The 18,378-nt window shown below is 41.8% G+C and overlaps 3 protein-coding genes across 9 annotated transcripts in view; 2 read left to right on the forward strand and 1 right to left on the reverse strand.

Annotated features, from left to right (window-relative positions):
* The first annotated feature begins 1,223 nt into the window (after positions 1-1,223).
* On the forward strand, positions 1,224-4,750 carry mthfd2 (methylenetetrahydrofolate dehydrogenase (NADP+ dependent) 2, methenyltetrahydrofolate cyclohydrolase). Its single transcript, XM_027278363.1, has 8 exons — positions 1,224-1,432; positions 2,900-3,084; positions 3,215-3,337; positions 3,436-3,588; positions 3,683-3,790; positions 3,873-3,965; positions 4,061-4,186; positions 4,289-4,750. Exons 1-8 carry the CDS (start codon positions 1,353-1,355, stop codon positions 4,435-4,437), a joined length of 1,017 nt encoding a protein of 338 aa, XP_027134164.1. The 5' UTR covers positions 1,224-1,352; the 3' UTR covers positions 4,438-4,750.
* A 2,822-nt stretch (positions 4,751-7,572) lies between these two features.
* Positions 7,573-10,051, forward strand: arl6ip4 (ADP-ribosylation factor-like 6 interacting protein 4; the record flags this gene model as incomplete). Its single annotated transcript, XM_019275257.2, has 4 exons — positions 7,573-7,840; positions 9,031-9,148; positions 9,318-9,387; positions 9,473-10,051. Coding segments are annotated over 4 exons (513 nt in total), but the record flags the coding sequence as incomplete, so codon positions are not given.
* A 65-nt stretch (positions 10,052-10,116) lies between these two features.
* LOC104920301 (membrane-associated phosphatidylinositol transfer protein 2) overlaps positions 10,117-18,378 on the reverse strand; it is a 40,895-nt gene continuing 32,633 nt past the window's right edge. For 4 of the 7 annotated variants that reach the window (XM_027273686.1, XM_027273683.1, XM_027273691.1 and 1 more), the window contains 10 exons: positions 17,773-17,937; positions 16,661-16,945; positions 16,010-16,158; positions 15,780-15,896; positions 15,556-15,672; positions 15,320-15,468; positions 14,198-14,347; positions 13,928-14,108; positions 13,686-13,814; positions 10,117-13,605 (listed from right to left, as the gene is read on the reverse strand). In XM_027273686.1, the coding sequence (XP_027129487.1) occupies positions 13,237-13,605; positions 13,686-13,814; positions 13,928-14,108; positions 14,198-14,347; positions 15,320-15,468; positions 15,556-15,672; positions 15,780-15,896; positions 16,010-16,158; positions 16,661-16,945; positions 17,773-17,937 (1,811 nt within the window). In that variant the 3' untranslated portion in view covers positions 10,117-13,236. The remainder of the gene's footprint in view (positions 13,606-13,685; positions 13,815-13,927; positions 14,109-14,197; positions 14,348-15,319; positions 15,469-15,555; positions 15,673-15,779; positions 15,897-16,009; positions 16,159-16,660; positions 16,946-17,772; positions 17,938-18,378) is intronic. The other 3 variants (XM_027273697.1, XM_027273700.1, XM_027273701.1) reach the window with 2 other exon arrangements.

Genomic DNA, 18,378 nt, shown 5'->3' on the forward strand with positions numbered 1-18,378 from the left:
GGGACAGGGTTCACACACAATGAGGGCTGGAGGCCCCCTAACAGGTTAATTCTTCCATGCTGAAAACTGACTGAGTACGTTTATTTAACTGCTCTATCTGAACACAGCTCAAAAGTAGTAAGTATTTTTACTGTCTATGTAATCCTTCTACTCCAATACTTCTGAAAGGAAAATATATGTATTTGACAGATCATTGCTAGTTACTTGAGTAAATACTTATTATAAATATCTATAGCACTTTTCATACAAAATATGTTCACACAATTTGTTATTTCTCCAATTTCTTTCTGCTTTGACTTTCTTTTTAGTCGTTTGATTTTCTCATTTCTCCATGGAGAAATTGGTTTGGAGGTAACCTTACTCAGTGTTAAAGGAGCAGCTTTGTCGATTGATAACCTTAGTTTCTACAATAAAATCACAAGAGGAGGGTAAAATCTCTGCAGTACTGTCATGTAAAAGATCAATGGCGTGTAAACATACACAGACTGCTAAAAATGATGTATTCACCAAATGTAATGTCTTTAGGAGCAAGTGATTTTTGTCTTTATTTATGATTTATTGTACTTTTGCTAATGTAAAATGTTGAATGCAAGACTTTTTTTTTATTTGTATTTACTTTAATTCCACTTTTTATACTTAAACAACACATTTCAGAGGGAAATATTCTACATTTTACACATAATTACTTTGTAGATAGAACATACAAAACTTACATGAATAATATTTTGTTTTTCTTTAGTTTTTTTATTGTTTCTCTTTGTGCATGTATGTATTGTATTAAGTGTATATGTAGGTTTTATTTTTGTTTTTTGTAATAGAAAGTCAGGGATATATTTTATGTATATATAAGTATCAGGTATGTCTAAACAAGTTGCAAGGAAGCTTGGTATTGTCATTCATTATTTAAGTTATTCTTCTTCTCACTCCTTTTCGAATATGTATTTCCATGTTTAAATGTTTTTCCTTACTTTGTTTTTATTTTTGTTTGTGTATTCGAAAGAAACACTCCAATATCTGCTTTTACTTTATGATTTAGTTTTCTTCTGCTCATGTAAAATGTTGAATGCAAGACTTTTTATGATGGTATCAGATCTCATGGCTGAGGGGGCCAGTTCACTTCGTTGGAAAATTACAGTATTTGTGCACACAGCAGAGGTGTGGCAGCAGATAACAGTGACGCAGGCCCCGTGCGTACTGAGGGGTGGGAGGCGCCTTTTAAAGCCTGTCTGCTCCCTCCTCCCCTCCTCCTCCTGCACAGACGTCGCTCTGTCATCCCGGGTGGTGGTGGTGGTGGATCTCCGTGTTTCGTAATCTGCCTGTCTCTTCCTCTCTCGGTCTCTCAGCCGGTCACAATGGCAGCCGTCAGGACTCTCAGGAAACTGTGCCAACACTCCCAACACCAGCTCTGCAAACTGCACACGTCCGCCTCGAGGTGAGTGCACCCAGCAGCCGTGAAACGTGCGTTAATGTGCGGTAAATGTAATGCCACTTATAGGACATGTTGGGCGGTCTTCTCTCCATAAAGAGAAGGTTTATCTCTTATAATGTTTTTTTTTAAATATCTTATTTTCTTATTAATCATCTGCCATATTGTGCGCAAAGGGATGAGGTGGGTTTATTTGGTTATATTGAACTAAATGTCCGCATTTGGTCACATTTCGGTGCGCCCCTTGCGTTATGCCGGTAACATTGCAGCGGTCGGCTGGCTGATGAAATCGGTCTGAATGCTTGCACCCTGTGGTTTGCTTTAGGAGCCAGGTTTCAGCTGGAGATCGAGGTGCAAGGAAAACCATATGCATATGCATTAAAAGCTTGTATGACATGCGCAAAAAAAAAAAAAAAAAAGTCTCTGAGAGCACTGATGCATCCCGTGCAGGTATTTATTGAAAACGTGCTGAGTGCAGCATGACTGAAATACAATGTAATGAACTAATGTTGTACACACGCCTTAACATCTCCAAACCTCGTGTGACTGCTGCACATGACCTGCAGCACACCATAGATCATTTAAAGTCATGTTATGTAAGACTTCTTACCATTTATCACAACATAAATACAACTTTATGCAGGCATATTAGTATTTATATTAAAATACACACAGCAACAAGTAACCAAAGAGGGAAAACAAAGAATATAACAAAAGATAAAACACTGTGAGGTCCAATTTACATGACTATGTGGTCATACATGTGAATAATTTTCTCCTTCACTTTTAAACTGGTGTGAAGTTAAAAAGCAGTTTGCCTCCCTGTATTGTCTCAGGGACCTCTTACACCACCCCCGCGGTGTTGCCCCCATTTTCGACCGAAGTTGTGACACTTTGCTTTGTGTTTTAATTAGTTTTGTTGGACTAAAAAGGTTGGTTACATCACCGTCGATGGCTCATTACTCTTCGGTTATTAGCACATCTCTGATGTTATGTAACGCATACCATCTTTTTGGCATGCGGACGTTTGGAACAAAGTTGCACGACATGTCGAGCCACTCTGTATGTTAAGATTGAGATTAAGATTAAGGTGCAACAAAATGTTTCACCCTCATCTGGCTGCTTCCTGCTTGTGAAGTTTTAAAATACTATAACACACTGTACAGTACTGTACTTGGTGTTCAAGTACTCAAAGAGCATATGGCTCCGTCAGGTCGAGACACGCTGTGGCTAATTTTAGAGGTTGGAGCTGGTGCAGTGGTTGAGACTGATGACAGGTTTCTGGTGTCAAAAGCCAGTCAGAGAGACAATGTACAGTAGATGCGTACATTTAGATTAGTACAGTTTAGTTTATTTACTTTTTTGGGGGGCTCTGTGTGACTTAAAATAGTTAGTTGCAGCCTTTGATTGAGACTGACAAGAGCAGAATCGCAGCTTGTTTAAGTTATCGACTCTTTGTCCTCTGACTCTCAGGCAGGAGGCAGTGGTCATCTCAGGAAAGAAACTAGCACGGCAGATTCGCGAGGAGGCCCGGGGTGATCTGGAGAAATGGGTTTTATCCGGCCACAGGAGACCCCATCTGAGCGTGGTCCTGGTGGGAGATGACGCAGCCAGCCACTCCTACGTCCTGAATAAGACACGAGCGGCATCTGATGTCGGTAAGACAAACAAAAAATACCCACAGTTCTCGCGTGTATGTGTAAATGTATAAACACACTTCTTCTACAGCAAAAGAATAAATGCACGGCTGTGTTTTTAAAGTTGTTTTCTCACTTTAACCTCCCACAGGGATCTCAAGTGAGACAATTCTCAAGCCTTCGGACATCAGTGAGGAGGAGTTATTGGACCTGATCTACAAACTCAACACAGACCATCGTGTGGATGGTCTGCTGGTCCAGCTTCCTCTGCCAGGTATGGAGAAATATGCATCTGTAGACTGGTATCTCTGTGTCAGCCAAAATACTGACGTCTCGGTGTCCTGACTGTAACTCGTCTTTGCTTTCTGACAGATCACATCGACGAGCGTGCAATCTGTAATGCAGTATCTCCCACCAAGGACGTGGACGGCTTCCACGTAGTTAATGTGGGCCGTATGTGCCTGGATCAGTCCACCATGCTTCCTGCCACTCCCTGGGGAGTCTGGGAAATTATTAAACGCACAGGTAAGAGGAGTGATCACTCACCTTGTCTTGAGATTGAAATTCTGCAGTACAAAAAAAAACGAAACTAACTCTGCAAATTGTCGCCGTCTTCCAGGTATTCCTACTCTTGGGAAGAATGTTGTGGTTGCAGGACGCTCCAAGAATGTGGGCATGCCCATCGCCATGTTGCTGCATACAGACGGCCGCCACGAGAGGCCTGGAGGTTGGTTATATAGTTCATGTGTTTAAAGATAGAGGGTTTGCATTATATATTAGATAAACACTAAAAGTTATTTCTGTTGCAGGTGATGCCACAGTCACCATTTCTCACCGTTACACTCCAAAGGAGCAACTTCGCCAACACACTCAAATTGCTGATATCATCGTAGCTGCTGCAGGTTTGTATTTGGATCAAATCTTTCTTTGGTTTATTGACTTTCTCCTCTCTTCTGCTGTTGTCTAACTGAACTGTGTGTGCTTACTGATCCATCAGGGATCCCAAACCTCATTACCGCGGACATGATCAAAGAGGGAGCAGCCGTTATTGACGTTGGAATAAACAGAGTGCAGGACCCTGTCACTGGGAAGAGCAGACTGGTTGGAGATGTGGATTTTGAAGGTGAGGCTGGAATCTGAACATGATCTACTTGTCGCGTGGACATTCTTCTGCTCTGGTGTCTCGTGTATCTGTAATGACATACCTTTTTCTGTCTATATTCAGCCGTGAGACAGAAGGCAAGCTTCATCACCCCTGTGCCTGGAGGTGTCGGACCCATGACTGTGGCGATGCTCATGAAGAACACTATCAAAGCAGCTAAGAACGTTCTGCTGTATCCCCCAGAGAGGATCCGCATGGCAGCTTCTTCCTAATGGGTCGAGGAAAAGTAACAGTGACACATTCCAGCCCCCTTCTCCCAACACTACCGCCCTCCTCATTTTTTTTTTTTTTTACTCGGAGCAACCTGACATGCTCCTCTTGCACACGGACTGGAAAGATGATAGCTTTACGGCACTCGTTCTGCTGACATCCTTACCTTTTATTGTCCAGTCATGTTAAGACTGTTACATCCACTCATTCACACATGCAGCTGTGTGTTTTTGATGAAACAGTTACCAGTATTTATCATCTGCAATGTATTTCTGTAGAGTTTTGCAGTTTTAAGGAATCTTGAACTGTTTTATTTATTGCAACACTTAAAATATGTAAACATGAATGCGGGCAGGTCGCAGTATTTAAAACTAAACTGGTACGCAGAGCAGTTGCGCTCTGTCCGTTCTTTTTCTTTGCTTTAGTTTAGCCTTACGTACAAAGACAGATAAGGGCTAACATAATCAGGAATAAGTATGTTTTTATCAGTTTAAAAGCTTTAAAGATTCACAATTTGCCTTTGTAAAAACTTGAAATAAATATTTCAAATATGTTGATGCTCTCTGTGTATGCAGTTTGTCTTTTCCTTTACAGTGCGGATCTCCTTACAGGATCACAGTGCTCTTATTCCAAATATAACTCACTTCTCAGGCACTCCCTTTACAAGTAATCGCCTCTGAGCGCTGATATTAAGTAACCAGTTATTCCTGTCTTCACTCTCTCGCAGCTAGATATGAGCCAGGTCTCTAAATTATATCCTCGATGACAAACTTAATCTCAAAACTAAAGAACAATACTTAGTGATTAGTGAAACGTTCTTTAGTAGGCACATATTGAGCCTTCACAGAGACTTTCTGTCCTTCATTGAGACCTGGTGTCATTTTTTAGGTCACCTTAACATTGACCTCATTTGACCTGATGTTAAGTAGCAGAGCTGACTTCTTAGACAGGTCTATATGGAGGATTTATTAGGGTCAACGGGTGGAGGGTTTGGATGGGTTCACTGAGTTTGTTGTGTTTTTCCTTTGGATATGGGCTGGGCCTGTGGAATCTGCACCACTTGGACTTTTTCCATTGCCTAATCGAAGCTATTAAAAGCAGAAAAAAGATTACTATCATTATTATTGCATACTAAACAGTCAAATGTAGTGGTAAATGATTTAAAAAGAGAAGCATACTGTATTATTTTAGGCAGGGCTGGCCGCTGGCACAAGTCTGTGTCTGTGTTTTGAGTTTGTCAGACCAAAGAACAACGAGTTATTATCCATCCAGCCAAATTTTGACAAGTTTCTGTTTGTCTCTCTCTCTTTCTTAATATTTCATGTACCTGTATATGTCAGACACACTGACAAACTTCAGATCATTTTCAAAATAAATCCACTTCTTCTTCATCTCTTCGTGTTTGGGAAGTTTAAATAAAGCTGCTCATTCAGGGAAGATGCATTTAAAGTATTTCGAAGGCAGAGCAGCGTGTTAGATTTAGTATGAGTATGAGTATTTATGGGAAGGAATGGAATACAGTATTTATTAGTATGTTTCCATTCATGTATAATCACCTGAAAATAAGAATCAGTGTGTTTTTTGAGCCCTTCAGATCTACAGTGAGGGCGGGTCCTCTTTCATACAGTCCGCCATGTTGATCCACTATTTTGTACAGTAGCCCAAAACAGACAAATCAAACACTGATCTAGTTTTTCTTACACGCTTGGAAGGAGATGATCCTACACACTGGACCTTTAATACATTAATATGTATGGTCCTATAAAGGGATCAATAAAGTCATACATCTTATTATTTATTGACTATATTTTTGTAGTTAAGTTATCAAAAAAAAAAAAGTATATGTGTAAGGAGCATGGATAAGCTCTTCTAGTTCTATTGCACACATAATCTCGCAATACATTTTTATCAGCACAATACAGCACAATCATGCACATAGTCTCAGCTATGACTTTTTGCTATTTATTTCAAAGGGGAAAAAACAACAGTGGCGACAGTACATCAAGTCAGTTCAGTCACTTTATTTTTGACATTTTAAACAAGCAGATTAGGACACTTTTCATGAATTATATACATTAATTAATGAATTACAACTATACACAACGTATTTTACTTATTATTTAACTTATTTACAACACTAAACCGAACAAATGAGATGGACTCACCATGCGTAAATTGCGCAGACACTTATCACTTTCATTGCCTTCTTGGCCGCAAACAATAAATTCTCTATAATTTGCATGCAATGTCCTTTTCAGTGGATAGCAGGGCAAGACCGCACAGTCTCTCCTGTGACATGGAGGTGCGCAAATAGTTTTTAATTAGTTTTCAGTGTCGGTGTGCGTGATGGAGATGCGAGTTGTTGCCACCGCATCTCTGGAAGTGCTGACAAATGTATCCATGTGAAATTCTTCCTTCTTTTTATTTTATTTTTCCTCCTCTCCCGTCTTCAGTGAGGACGCATTACGTAATGACATAGCGACAATGGAAAAACCAGCGTAATTAGTTTTTTTATTTATTTGTTTGTTTGTTTTTATGTGACATGTCACTGATGCAAAATCATACATAACTCATGTATTTATTTAAACAAATAAATAAATTTATTAATCTGGTAAGGGGCTCAAACAATGTTTTGGGTAAACTAAAGTAGGAACCTTTGTCTTTTATTTCCTGTTGCAGACGGAATGGAATTGTGCACACTTCCGTAAAGGAGTCAGCTGTAGTTCCCACGCGTGTTTTTCTTCATTCAGGTTTCCTGTGTTTGTTTGTTTGTTTGTTTGTTTGTTTGTTTGTTTGTTTGTTGTTGTCTCGGTGATGGATCGCAGCAGATCACGTGACAGGGGCGGCAGAGAGAAAAAGCAAGAGAAGAAGAAGAAACGGAGACGGTCCTCCTCCTCTTCCTCCTCCTCCTACTCCTCCTCTTCTTCTTCCTCCCCCTCGTCCAGGAGCAACAGCAGGAGTCGAAGCAGCTCATCAAAGAAAGTCTCACACAGGAGTCAAGGTTTGGACTTTAAGGAGTCAAATTATAAAGTGATTTAATCAAAGCAGGCTGCTGATCTTCTCCTGCTCCTCCTCTAGATGTGAAAACACAGAGAAAGAAGCGAAGAAGAAGAAGCTCCTCTTCTTCATCCACCTCCTCCTCCTCCTCTTCATCCTCCTCCTCCTCCTCGACAAAGAAGAAGAAGAGTAAAGCCAAGAAGAAGAAGACGACCAAGAAGAAAAAGGCCAAGCTGAAGAAGCAGAGGAAGAAGGAGAAGAAGAAGAAGCTGAAGAAGAAGCTGAAGGAGAAGGAGAAGAAGAAGAAGGCGGAGGTGGTGCTCTCCAGTCCTCCAGCGGAGAAACCTCCACCTCCATCCTACCTGGAGGTGTGGCAGAGTGATGAGGGGGCAGTGGAGCTCGGACCTGGTGGGTTCATCACACACTGATGCTGATGCTCAAAGCTGCAGTGTGTGAGTCAGGGATGTCCAAAGTACGGCCCGGGGGCCAATCACGGCCCATTATTTAAATAATATCTTATTTATGGCCTGCTGGCATTGTCAGATACTGTATGGATGGAAGATTTGGCCTTTTTTTGGGTTGACATAACGATTTTTTTGGCCTTTTCAAGCTTTATTTTGATAGAAAGTGACAGGAACATGGAGAGAGAGAGAGGGACGGGGAATGAGATGCAGGAAAGAGCCACAGGTCGGATTTGAACCCTGGGCCGCCACTGCAGCAAGGACTGAGCCTTTGTACGTGGGGTGGATGCTCTCCCAACTGAGCTAAACAACACCCCATACAATCCATTCTTTGTTATCTGACTTCAGATGTGAAAGAAAGAAAGAAAGAACAGTTTTTTTTTTAGATCTGTTCACGCCTGATTGGCTTAAAAAAAAGATAATTGTGACTGAAAACAGATTTGTTACAGAAGAGTGCATTTGTATGCAACTTTTATTGGTGATTTTTTCATCTTTAAAATGTTAGTTTGGCCCCCGGGCATCTTCACATTGTCAAATCTGGCCCTCTTTAAAAAAAAGTCTGGACACCTCTCTATATATCTGGCCCCTTTACATCTTTACATCAAATCCTACACACTGTTCTTCTTCTAAAGATGCCTTGTTAGGTTTTTAGGAACTTATTTTTAGTAGTCACAGCCCTAATGTGCAGAGTTTTACTGTCCTATCTCAAGTTAAATATAAGTTGAGAACAAGGATTTGTTCAGTATGGATGAAATCCTCAATTAATATTACACTCAGGTAAACCCGCACAGCCTAATGCAACCTAATACAACTGTTCAACCTTCAAAAGTCAAAGTTATTGTGAGCTTCGTAGATAGATGTTGCGTATTCCGGATGTTTTATACAGGATTAGTTTGTACAGGTGTACCTGAAGGGGTCATTTCATGGTAATTCTTCTGGGAAATCGATAGAAATCCGACATTATGACACCGCATCATTCCCACAGTGTCCTAATACAACCACAGATATTGAAATTCACAGAATATCAGTATTGAAAGGAAATGTCGGGTTACTTTCTTTAGTACCATCATTGGTCAGCGATGAATCCCCAAAACACACATAATGTACTCATATTTAGTAAATTATTTCCCTCTGCAGTGATGACAGACGAGCAGAAGGCCCGACTCTCCACTAAGAGGCCTCTCACCAAAGAGGAGTACGAGGCCAGACAGAGCGTGATCCGCAGGGTGGTGGACCCCGAAACAGGACGCACCAGGTAAACCAGAGCTACAGAGTACGCTCTGCTAGTTTATCTAGTGAGATGTCTCAGTCTGACACCAAATTTCCCAAGAGCTAACGCACGATCAGTCTGTAAACGACATTTTAGGTCCACGAGTTGTTTCTTTCTTTATCAAAAACGCTGTCGTCTGTGTGTTTTCTTCCAGATTGGTGAGAGGAGAAGGAGAGATCATAGAGGAGATAGTCAGCCGAGAAAAACATAAAGATATCAACAAGGTACGAGAAAAGTTATAACGGTGATATAAACATGGCACCCTTCACCTTTCATCTGACAGTGAGTAACTTCCATTCATCCCCATAGCAAGCCACCAAGGGAGACGGGAACGCCTTCCAGAAGAAACTGGGAATCAACCGGTAGAAGATGCCGTGATCTGCCTCAATAAGCTGAATTTTATCATTTTCAAATAACAGTTGCCTGTGATTAAACTGTATAGTGGTGATGGTACACTAATGAGTTTAATCCAGGGTAAATGACAGTATTTCCTGTTGATCGCCTTATTAAATCTATGCTGCAAAGGAAATAAGACAAGCAGATGAGCTGGTGAGTCGATGGAGATCTGCCATAGGAACTCTACGCTCGAAGTTTGCACACAATGTATTTTACATTTTGTAGTTTACACTGATTAATGCTTATTTATTTTGTACATTTAAGGATCAGTGCTGAATGAACTGAGTTTTTTTTTTCTGTTCACAAATGATGTGACAGTTCAAATGTTTTCGTCTCTGTTCCACTTTATATCAGGCTGATTTTAAATGTTCAGTATCCTGCTCGACTGCAACTTTTTCTACACCCACTCGTGGATGTCTTCTCACCTTTTACATCTCACATTTTGTTTCTTGTTGGTTCCTCTGAATAAATCTGCATTTGTGTGAACTGCAATCAAGTCTCTGAACCATAATTATTCTTGTGTAGTCATTTGGGAGTGTGAAAAAAAGGCCAAACGATGTCTCAGTTGTTCTTTATATGTTCTTTATACACTGTACATAAAAACACAAGGGAATGGATAAAATGAAGTTATCCAAAACTTACAAGATACACACCCTGTACAATGAAAATATTTACCAAGGTATGTGGCATATATATATATACAGTATACAGCCTATATGAATGCTGACTGTTGAGCTAACAGCTGTGGCATTGCATTTACCCGGGGGGACAAAGCTTGAGATAGTGATGGCTTGCCTAATGTTTGTGAATATATCGAATAGATTTCCTTTATAGTGAAAAGCCTTTTTAAGAAAATATGGCCTTTTCCTATTATAGTCTACACAAACAGTCCTATCCTTTTTTTCTATGGAGTCAATTCTGGAGTGAGCTGTGTTCATTCTAGGCCTCACAACACAATGGTCAATGTAAGGCAGAAAGGGGAGCTGTAAGGCCTCTGGTAATATATGTGTGTGTGTCAGTAGCAGAATTGAAGCGATTGTCTGCCCAGAGGTATCCAAACGTCACAGATAAGCGCACCGCTCGCTTCGTCTTTACATTCTCTTGGATTTTTAATATCCAGGCAATTCAGATCTCTGAGGAAGGGAGCATGGTCGAGTAGTCGTCAACTTTTAGATGAGTGCATGTCTTCTTTTTTTTTTTTCCTTTTATCTTTTTTAAATCTAATTACAATCAATGTACAAACGTGCCGTTCTTTAAATCAGCAGCTTTCAAAAGAGTTGTATAAATATGGCTTCAAGCCGAATCTCAAAATGCAGAGGGACGATAGTACAATAGGTAATTCAACTAAAATTCCTTAACCAGGTAGCTAAAAAACAGGAAGAATGAAGCGTCTACATCTTACATCTACCCTCACTGATGTAAAACGGGGTGGACAAAATATTAGAAACACCTCTCAGAGAACATAACAGCAGCACAAACTACAGCCTTTAAAGTTGAACCTGTCTAAAATACTTGATTTTTATGGTCACCTTTTAAATGTTACGCGGCTCCATTTCTACCTAAATGTGCTGGAATGGAAACACAGACAAAGTTAAGACTGTCCACGGGAGAAAACCTACTGTAACATTTCATACCATTATCAGATCAGGGGCACTTTTCTTGTGCAAAGTCTACTAAATGTTGCATGTGTACCGGTGTGCGTTTTGTTGAGTGCTAAGACGAGTTCAGATTCCCTCTGCAGTTTGACATCTGTAGAATATGTGCCTGTTGAACTGATTGTCAATGCACTGTGACATTCACTCAACACAGTCTGTTTGATCTTGTGGTGTTGGTTGAGTAATATTGCACACTTCCCCTTTAACATTTGAGCCCATCATAATGGTCCAATGCAAGTCAAGCTCTGTACATGCCTATCAGGAGGGACAGATAAAACATCGTTTGAATGAATAAAACACAAACTTTTACCCATTTCCGAAATAAAATGGCAAACAGCATAAAGTAAGTCTTAGCTCTGTGTTCTACGTCTGACGGCATATTGTACAAAATTTACAATTTGCAGATTCTTCTTCTTCGTCTACAAGGCGCAGCAGAACAGAGAAAAGAGACCTTAACCTAAGGAGGATTATCTATGAGCACATTCAACACCTCATTTACAGCTTAGGGATAACCAGAGAGAAGCCATATCCCAAAAAATGTTTCCAAAATAACAAACATACAATATATGACACGAGATAGCAGTTCTGTTGATACGATTCTGGTGATCTGCGAGATAAAATCATAAAAATACAATACTGTGCCAGGCAAAGACCTCTTTGAGTTTTTGGCTGCTGCAATTGAAGTTTGAAGAGAAAAAAAAGAAAATACAATATAGCTAAAGTAATCTTAAAACACATTTTGTTCACAAAATCAATACATTTTTTAAAATATCAATAATCTTAAATAACAATAATTATCATCATCGATCAATAAAGTGTATCCTGAATGAGGCGGTGTTTACCCCCAGAGTAAAGAAGACACTTGAAACTGGTCTTCAGTGGACCAGATACCAGATCTGCACTGTAATATAACAATTATGTACAAGCCTTGTTAAGGCATTCGACTGCATACATACACAATCCCATTTTTCTTTTTTTTACAAGGGAGACCCGAATCACATCCTCTCTCTTCATGTAGAGCATATCATCTACACTGTTTACTTTGGCACATTAACCGTACAGTAGTAGGCGTTTTCCCTATAGCTGAATCATACATTAGTGATCCAGGAAGCAGCACACTATGGTGGTGGTGAGATGGTGGTTAAAATGTTAAAATGCTATAAAAACCCAGGGGACAGTGTCAGCTGCAACCACAGTTAAAGGGTAATTTTTCGCAGTTTGCTTCGTGTGACATTTGAATGGTTCTTTGGTCTGAGGGACGACTAGAAAACAAGCAAAACTGGACTGTGTGGTTCGGTGAAACGTTATTGTGGTTTGTAGATGTCAGAAATATGTGCAACGAGTCATAGCTCGATTAAATAATTTCACCTTGGCTTACACAACATGTTTTTTTTTTTTTATGTTTACAGACAAATTTTGGCTAAATGATTCAATCCAGTTTTACCTGATTCTCAGCTCTGCTCCCAGACGTGTATTTATCACGTAAAAATGACGTAGCTTAAAACTATTATGCACTCCTCTATAGTTATTGTGCTTGCAGTGGCCACAGTGGTCAGTTACAGCACTCGGACCAGGCTGCCTCTGACCACTTTGTGTTGTTTGCGTGGGGGGCTGTTGTCTCCAATCGAAACGCCTGTTGTAAGAGGAAAACTGACCTTGTATTCAAGACTGATAAATATTTACTAAATAATAGAAACAGTCCTACAGTATATGCTATGCCTACTTGTGTGCATGTTCCTGTTTCAGGAAGATGTTTCATGAAATGCCTGTTAAGTTCTGTGTGTGTGTGTTATAATAAATACAGCTCCTGCCCATAAATATTTGTTGTTGTCGAGTGTGACTGGCATTAGTTTTATAAAGAGTGGTTCGTAGCACCTGTTGTTTTCATTGTGGTATTTACCCATCTGGTGCAAGTCAACTGTTTTTCACTCTTTGCTTTAACTTCGTCTTAAGTCTCTTCATCTGCCGCACTTATATTTTCAGTCACTCCCCCTTAAGTCTTCTCACATCATCTCCGTAATCTCATTTGGGGCTGAAAATGCCTGGATCCAGCTTGGTGCTGCTGCTGCGGCCCCAGCAGCTGGCTGTGATGCTCATGCTGCGCTGTGTTGCCGCCTGGCTGTGGCTGTGAATGCTCTCCAGCCGCTCGCTGTCTGATTGGCTCTGTGTGCGCTCTGGTCTGTTGTGGATGCTGCCTGTCGGGGAGCTGGGGGCCGGTTGGGAGGAGATGGTGCGTAGCAGGTGGTTCCTCTTCCTCAGGAAGTCGCTGTTTGCACCCAGGCCGAAGCTGCCTTTACGTAGCACCATGCGTGCGCTGCTGGACTTGGCTGGCCGAGAACGGTGGTTGTACTCCAGCTGGGACAAATGAGCCGCGTATCCCTCTGTGATGAACTGGTGAGAGGACCAATGACATATGTTAACTAACTTTCATTGAGGTTTGATAAGTTATTTCTAAAATAATGGAATGGTACCTGGCACTGGTGCTGCATCTTCTTAGAGGGTCTACCGACGATGTATATTTGGGAGGAAGGGAGACCAATGGAGGTGTAGACTGAGATGTCTTTGGTTGATCCGTAGCCAGCGAAAATCTTCATGTGAGCCTGGAATCAAGTGTTAATAATAATTATAGATCAAGTCTACACATACATTGAACTAAGCACTTCTAAAACTACATACAGCCCCCCCCTCAATCCTCCCTTCCTGCCGGTCTGACCTCTGTCAGGGTCTTGAGGAAGTTGGCCTTGTGTCTGAGCGGGTCGTGGACCAGGCCGTCACAGAAGGAAACAATGCCATGAGGGAAGTTGTGCTGAGACAACCAAGCCACCACACGCTGCTTCTGCATGTCTGGTCGTCCTGTTACGTAGATGATCAAATAGCCTAAATCCTGCCAGTGCCTGCGAGGAGGAGAAACAAATGTGCTTTAGTCTGTCAGGGAGTCTTGTTTCAAACAAAAGAAAACAGGAGGTGAAGAGCAGCTAGGTACCTGACGACATCCACGGCTCCTGCCCGCACTTTGGGATCACTGCCCATGATTGACACACTGGCAGCAAACGACCCGTCGATGCTGAATACCACAAACTCTGTGCCACGTGGGATAACGGTCAGGTAGCTGTCTGCAAATGTGTGGTCACCTCTGGAACATAGAGTAAGGAAACGGAGAAAGACAAGTGAGCTACAACCAAATATAAACCAGGCTTCCTGATGAAATGTACATTTATTTGTCATTTAGCTGACATTTTTATCCAAAGCAACTAATCAAGGTACAGTGCAATGAGGACATGCCAGTATAGCAATGTGTACTACTCGTATATATGAAGTACCAGCTCTAGAAGGGGATAGATTTATCATGTCCAGTTGTTGGTAGTGCCAGTAGAGAAGGTACTCTCTGAAGAGCTGGGTCTTCAGGAGTTCTTTTTAAAAGGTACAGAGGGATGCCCCTGATCTGGTAGGAACTGGTAGGACGTTCCACCAACGGGGAATAACAGATGAGAAAAGTTTGGATTGTCCTGAGCGTACAGGTGGCAGAGCCAACCAGAGCCAAAAGCAAAAGCAAAGCCATCACAGTTTGGGTAAAGGCCTTTTTCAGGTGTAAATAACAGAATGGTACAAACTTATAAATCCAGACAAACAGGAAATCAAATACATTTGAGACAAGCGTTCAAAACATTAGTACAATACGTCCAACCTGATGAATTCAGAAATAATCTGACGAGTCATTAACACTATCAAAATATCAGTCACATTTAGCCATATTAATTGTATATGTTGTTTTGCATCATAAACAAGGTATATAAGGGTTTGGTGTCTCTCCACTTTGATGTATGAACATGGTATTTTCCCAGAATTATAATTAGAATAGTGACATTGGAGAAAAGGTTTGTCTTAAAAGAAACTCATCACTATCAATCTGTAAAGATAACCAGACATGGATGTCATCACAAAAATGTATACTTACAAAGAATTTTAAATAAATATTTCTGTTTCCAAAGTGCAAAAAAAAAAGAAAAGATGGTTATGTTTTTACATCACCTGAGCTTTTCCTATGATGAACAGGTCAAATATCTGCTGTGACAAAGTCCAGCTGAAAAAGTCAAACCAATCTCACCTGACAACCATTTTGACTGGGTAGACTCCGATGCCCAGACGCTTGTCCTCTGGGATGACAAAAGACACACGGCCACTGCTGTTGGTCACTTCTGTGTTGAAGTACACCCATTCTCCTGATGGAGGCTGGGTCATGATGTGGAGGTCAACCTGCGCAGGATTACAAAAACCATGAGTACAAATTACACGCTCATTACTGACAGCAGTCTATGTGTGTGCTGTTTGTGGTGACATCACCTTCTCCCCGGCCAAAGTGACCATGTCCAGAGGGCCGTACATGAAGCGACCTGTCACGACCTGCTGGGAGTCTTCTGTGTACACTGCGTCATTTACACGGTGGTTGGCAGTCACGTTCTGTCAAAGGAGCCAAATAAACCATACACGTTAAAATGTAGAATAAGGTGCAAGACAAGGAAGGAATTTCCTTAGGTGCCCTGAGTTTTTGTAGACCTGATGCCTACCCTGATCTTTACATGAGTCCTCTTGCGGAGCCACTTCTCTCGAGGTTTGGAGGGGGTGAATTCAGACACTTCTTTCCCGTCGAGCTCGAGGATACTCGAGTTTTCATGCCTCATGACCTACAGGAGACATTTCAGTGACTCATCCTCAGTATTTCTGAAGAGGACTAACAACCCACTAGTCACATATTAACAGGGTGTAAAGACTGGCGGTTATTCTAATGTTGACTCACCTGCCTCAGGAGAAAAGACACAACATCAGTGGACTCCCAGTACGATGCGTGGAAGAGGTGCGGTAAAGCCACAGTGGGGAAAGCTGTCAGGGCGTCGGGGCAGTACAGGGCAAAGTCCAGCCGCTTTGTGCCCCACCAACGTGCTGCAACTGCGATGGGAATTGAGTGAATAGGGTGCAGATATGTAAGCTGAAACATCATCAGTGTGAGGTATGTGATGCCACGCAAAGTTGCAACACCCCTGAAGCTAAAGACAATTAGTCAGTCTTAAACCACAATTATCACCGATCCCAGCAGTTCTTCAGGAAACAGGAAAATAAAGTGCTGGAATTCAAGTGCAGGAGGAAGAAAAAGATGAGTTAGAATGGATACATGATTATATGAGCTACTGAAGATGGTCATTCATGTTAGTATGGGCATGAAAAAAGGATTATGGATTTGGAAAGAAGAGGCAAGGTCTGGATTTATGCACATTTCCTCATCAACAGAAGTGACCCGAGTCCTTAGGAATCAATTTTAAAACAAATGAAGGGAAGGAAGAAGCGCAGCACTGATGTTTTCGGATTTTGACACAGTATAGAGCAGTGCACAGAGAAGAACTATAGCCTCATGTTGACTTCATACAATCAGTCCCCTCCCTTAGAAAAATACCTTGGTCCACTTCAGCCTGGGAATCCAGTGAGACCAGATCAGATATAGCAAAGTCCAGCCCGGCTGACAGGCAGTTCTCGTACTGACCAGTGGGGCTTAGACCTTCACTAGACTCACTGTCCAGCTCTGCCGCTAGATCTGCATCAGGAGATTCCGCGGCCTGGGCAGCCGCTGCTTTCTTACGGGAGATAGGAGGGCTTTTCAGGAAGAATTTGTTTTGTGATGAGAGGGCGAGTTGGGACAAAAGGCCAAACTTTTTGGATTGGTTAATTTGGCATGAATTGGCTATAGGGAGAAAACAAAGAGAAAGAAGTCATATGAAAAAAAATGGATGCATGTCATGACATGTATGTGACAGTTTATGACAGTTCAAACAGTTTGAAGAGTGATGCTGGGATGCGTCCGGTGTCGGTAAGCTGTGAACGTCAAAGCTGAAAAATAATTATTAGAACAGTAACAGTTCAGGCAGGTGAACAGGGTGATGCTGTCGAACGCCTCCAGGGTTGTACTGTAGGTGCTAAAACAGCCGTGTGCAGAACAGTAATGTGAGGTAACAAGAGTGAAATAGAGAAGGAGGGAGGGGGCGACTCTGAAGGACAATCTCACATAAAACACAACAGAGTACTGGTCATCTTGGCAAACATCGCACTCGGGAGTGGACAATGCAGGAATGGCTGAGGGAGGCAGGGGTCTACATGCATTGCAACATTAGATAAATGCAGCACTCGTTCATTGCATTTACATTTAGACAGTGGGAAAGAGTAAGACAGACAGTGAAAAGTGGCGCTAAAACTTTGCTGTTCTTCAGGACTTGGCTTGCTCGTATTGGGACTTCAACAAGAGATGGAGAAAACACTCTGCATGACAGCCTGGTTACAATGCAGGTGTTATGTCTGGCTAAGCATAAGTAGAAAAATGAACGCGGTATTCGTCTATCTGACTGGACTGGACTGCTCCAGCTGTAGTGCAGGCTGTGTGTAGAGTCAGAGTAACGGGGTTGAGATAGAAGATGAAGGAGGAGAGTCAGAAAAAGAGGGAGAATAACTGGACCAGTGTTTGTGTGAGTGGAGGGAAGAGAGAGAGAGAAGCTTGTTGGTATTGAAAACACTTACTGTTGGCTATGTTGGTGGCAGTGTAACTGTCTGCCATTCCTGAGACCTGGCTGGCAATGCTGACCTCACTGGCCCTCCGCTGGCCCCGGGAGAGGGGGCCCGTTACGGGGGATGAGGGGTACGAACTGTCCATGAAGACACCACCATGAGACTGAACAACATCCGCTATTGAGCCGAAACAAGGAGATCCCATTAGACAGAGACACAGGTAAGGGGGGAAACTCACAGTGATGAAGGGGCAGAGGGAGATGTGAGGTTAGGATGGCGGGAGAGAAATGTGACGGCAGGCACCATGGTTTCAGAGGACATGTGAAACCAAAAGACGGCCACATGGCAGCCAAGGTCAGATTTCTGTAACTGACCGAGTGGAAACACGGGTGCATGAGTACATAAAACACTCATCACATCACAAATGTCCACATCTGTTACAGTCACACCCACGTGTTAAGTATCTCTAATAGCATGTTAAAAATCTTTGTAGATTTTATAAAATCAGATGACCTCTGACCATTATCACAAGGAGAAACATAGAGAACAGTGTTTTCAGGATGTGTAGATAGAGCTTCATGTACACCACACTGCGCAAACACCCAAACACACAAGCAG

The sequence above is a fragment of the Larimichthys crocea genome, chromosome III, assembly GCF_000972845.2.
Source record: "Larimichthys crocea isolate SSNF chromosome III, L_crocea_2.0, whole genome shotgun sequence".
Taxonomy (NCBI): Eukaryota; Metazoa; Chordata; class Actinopteri; family Sciaenidae; genus Larimichthys; species Larimichthys crocea.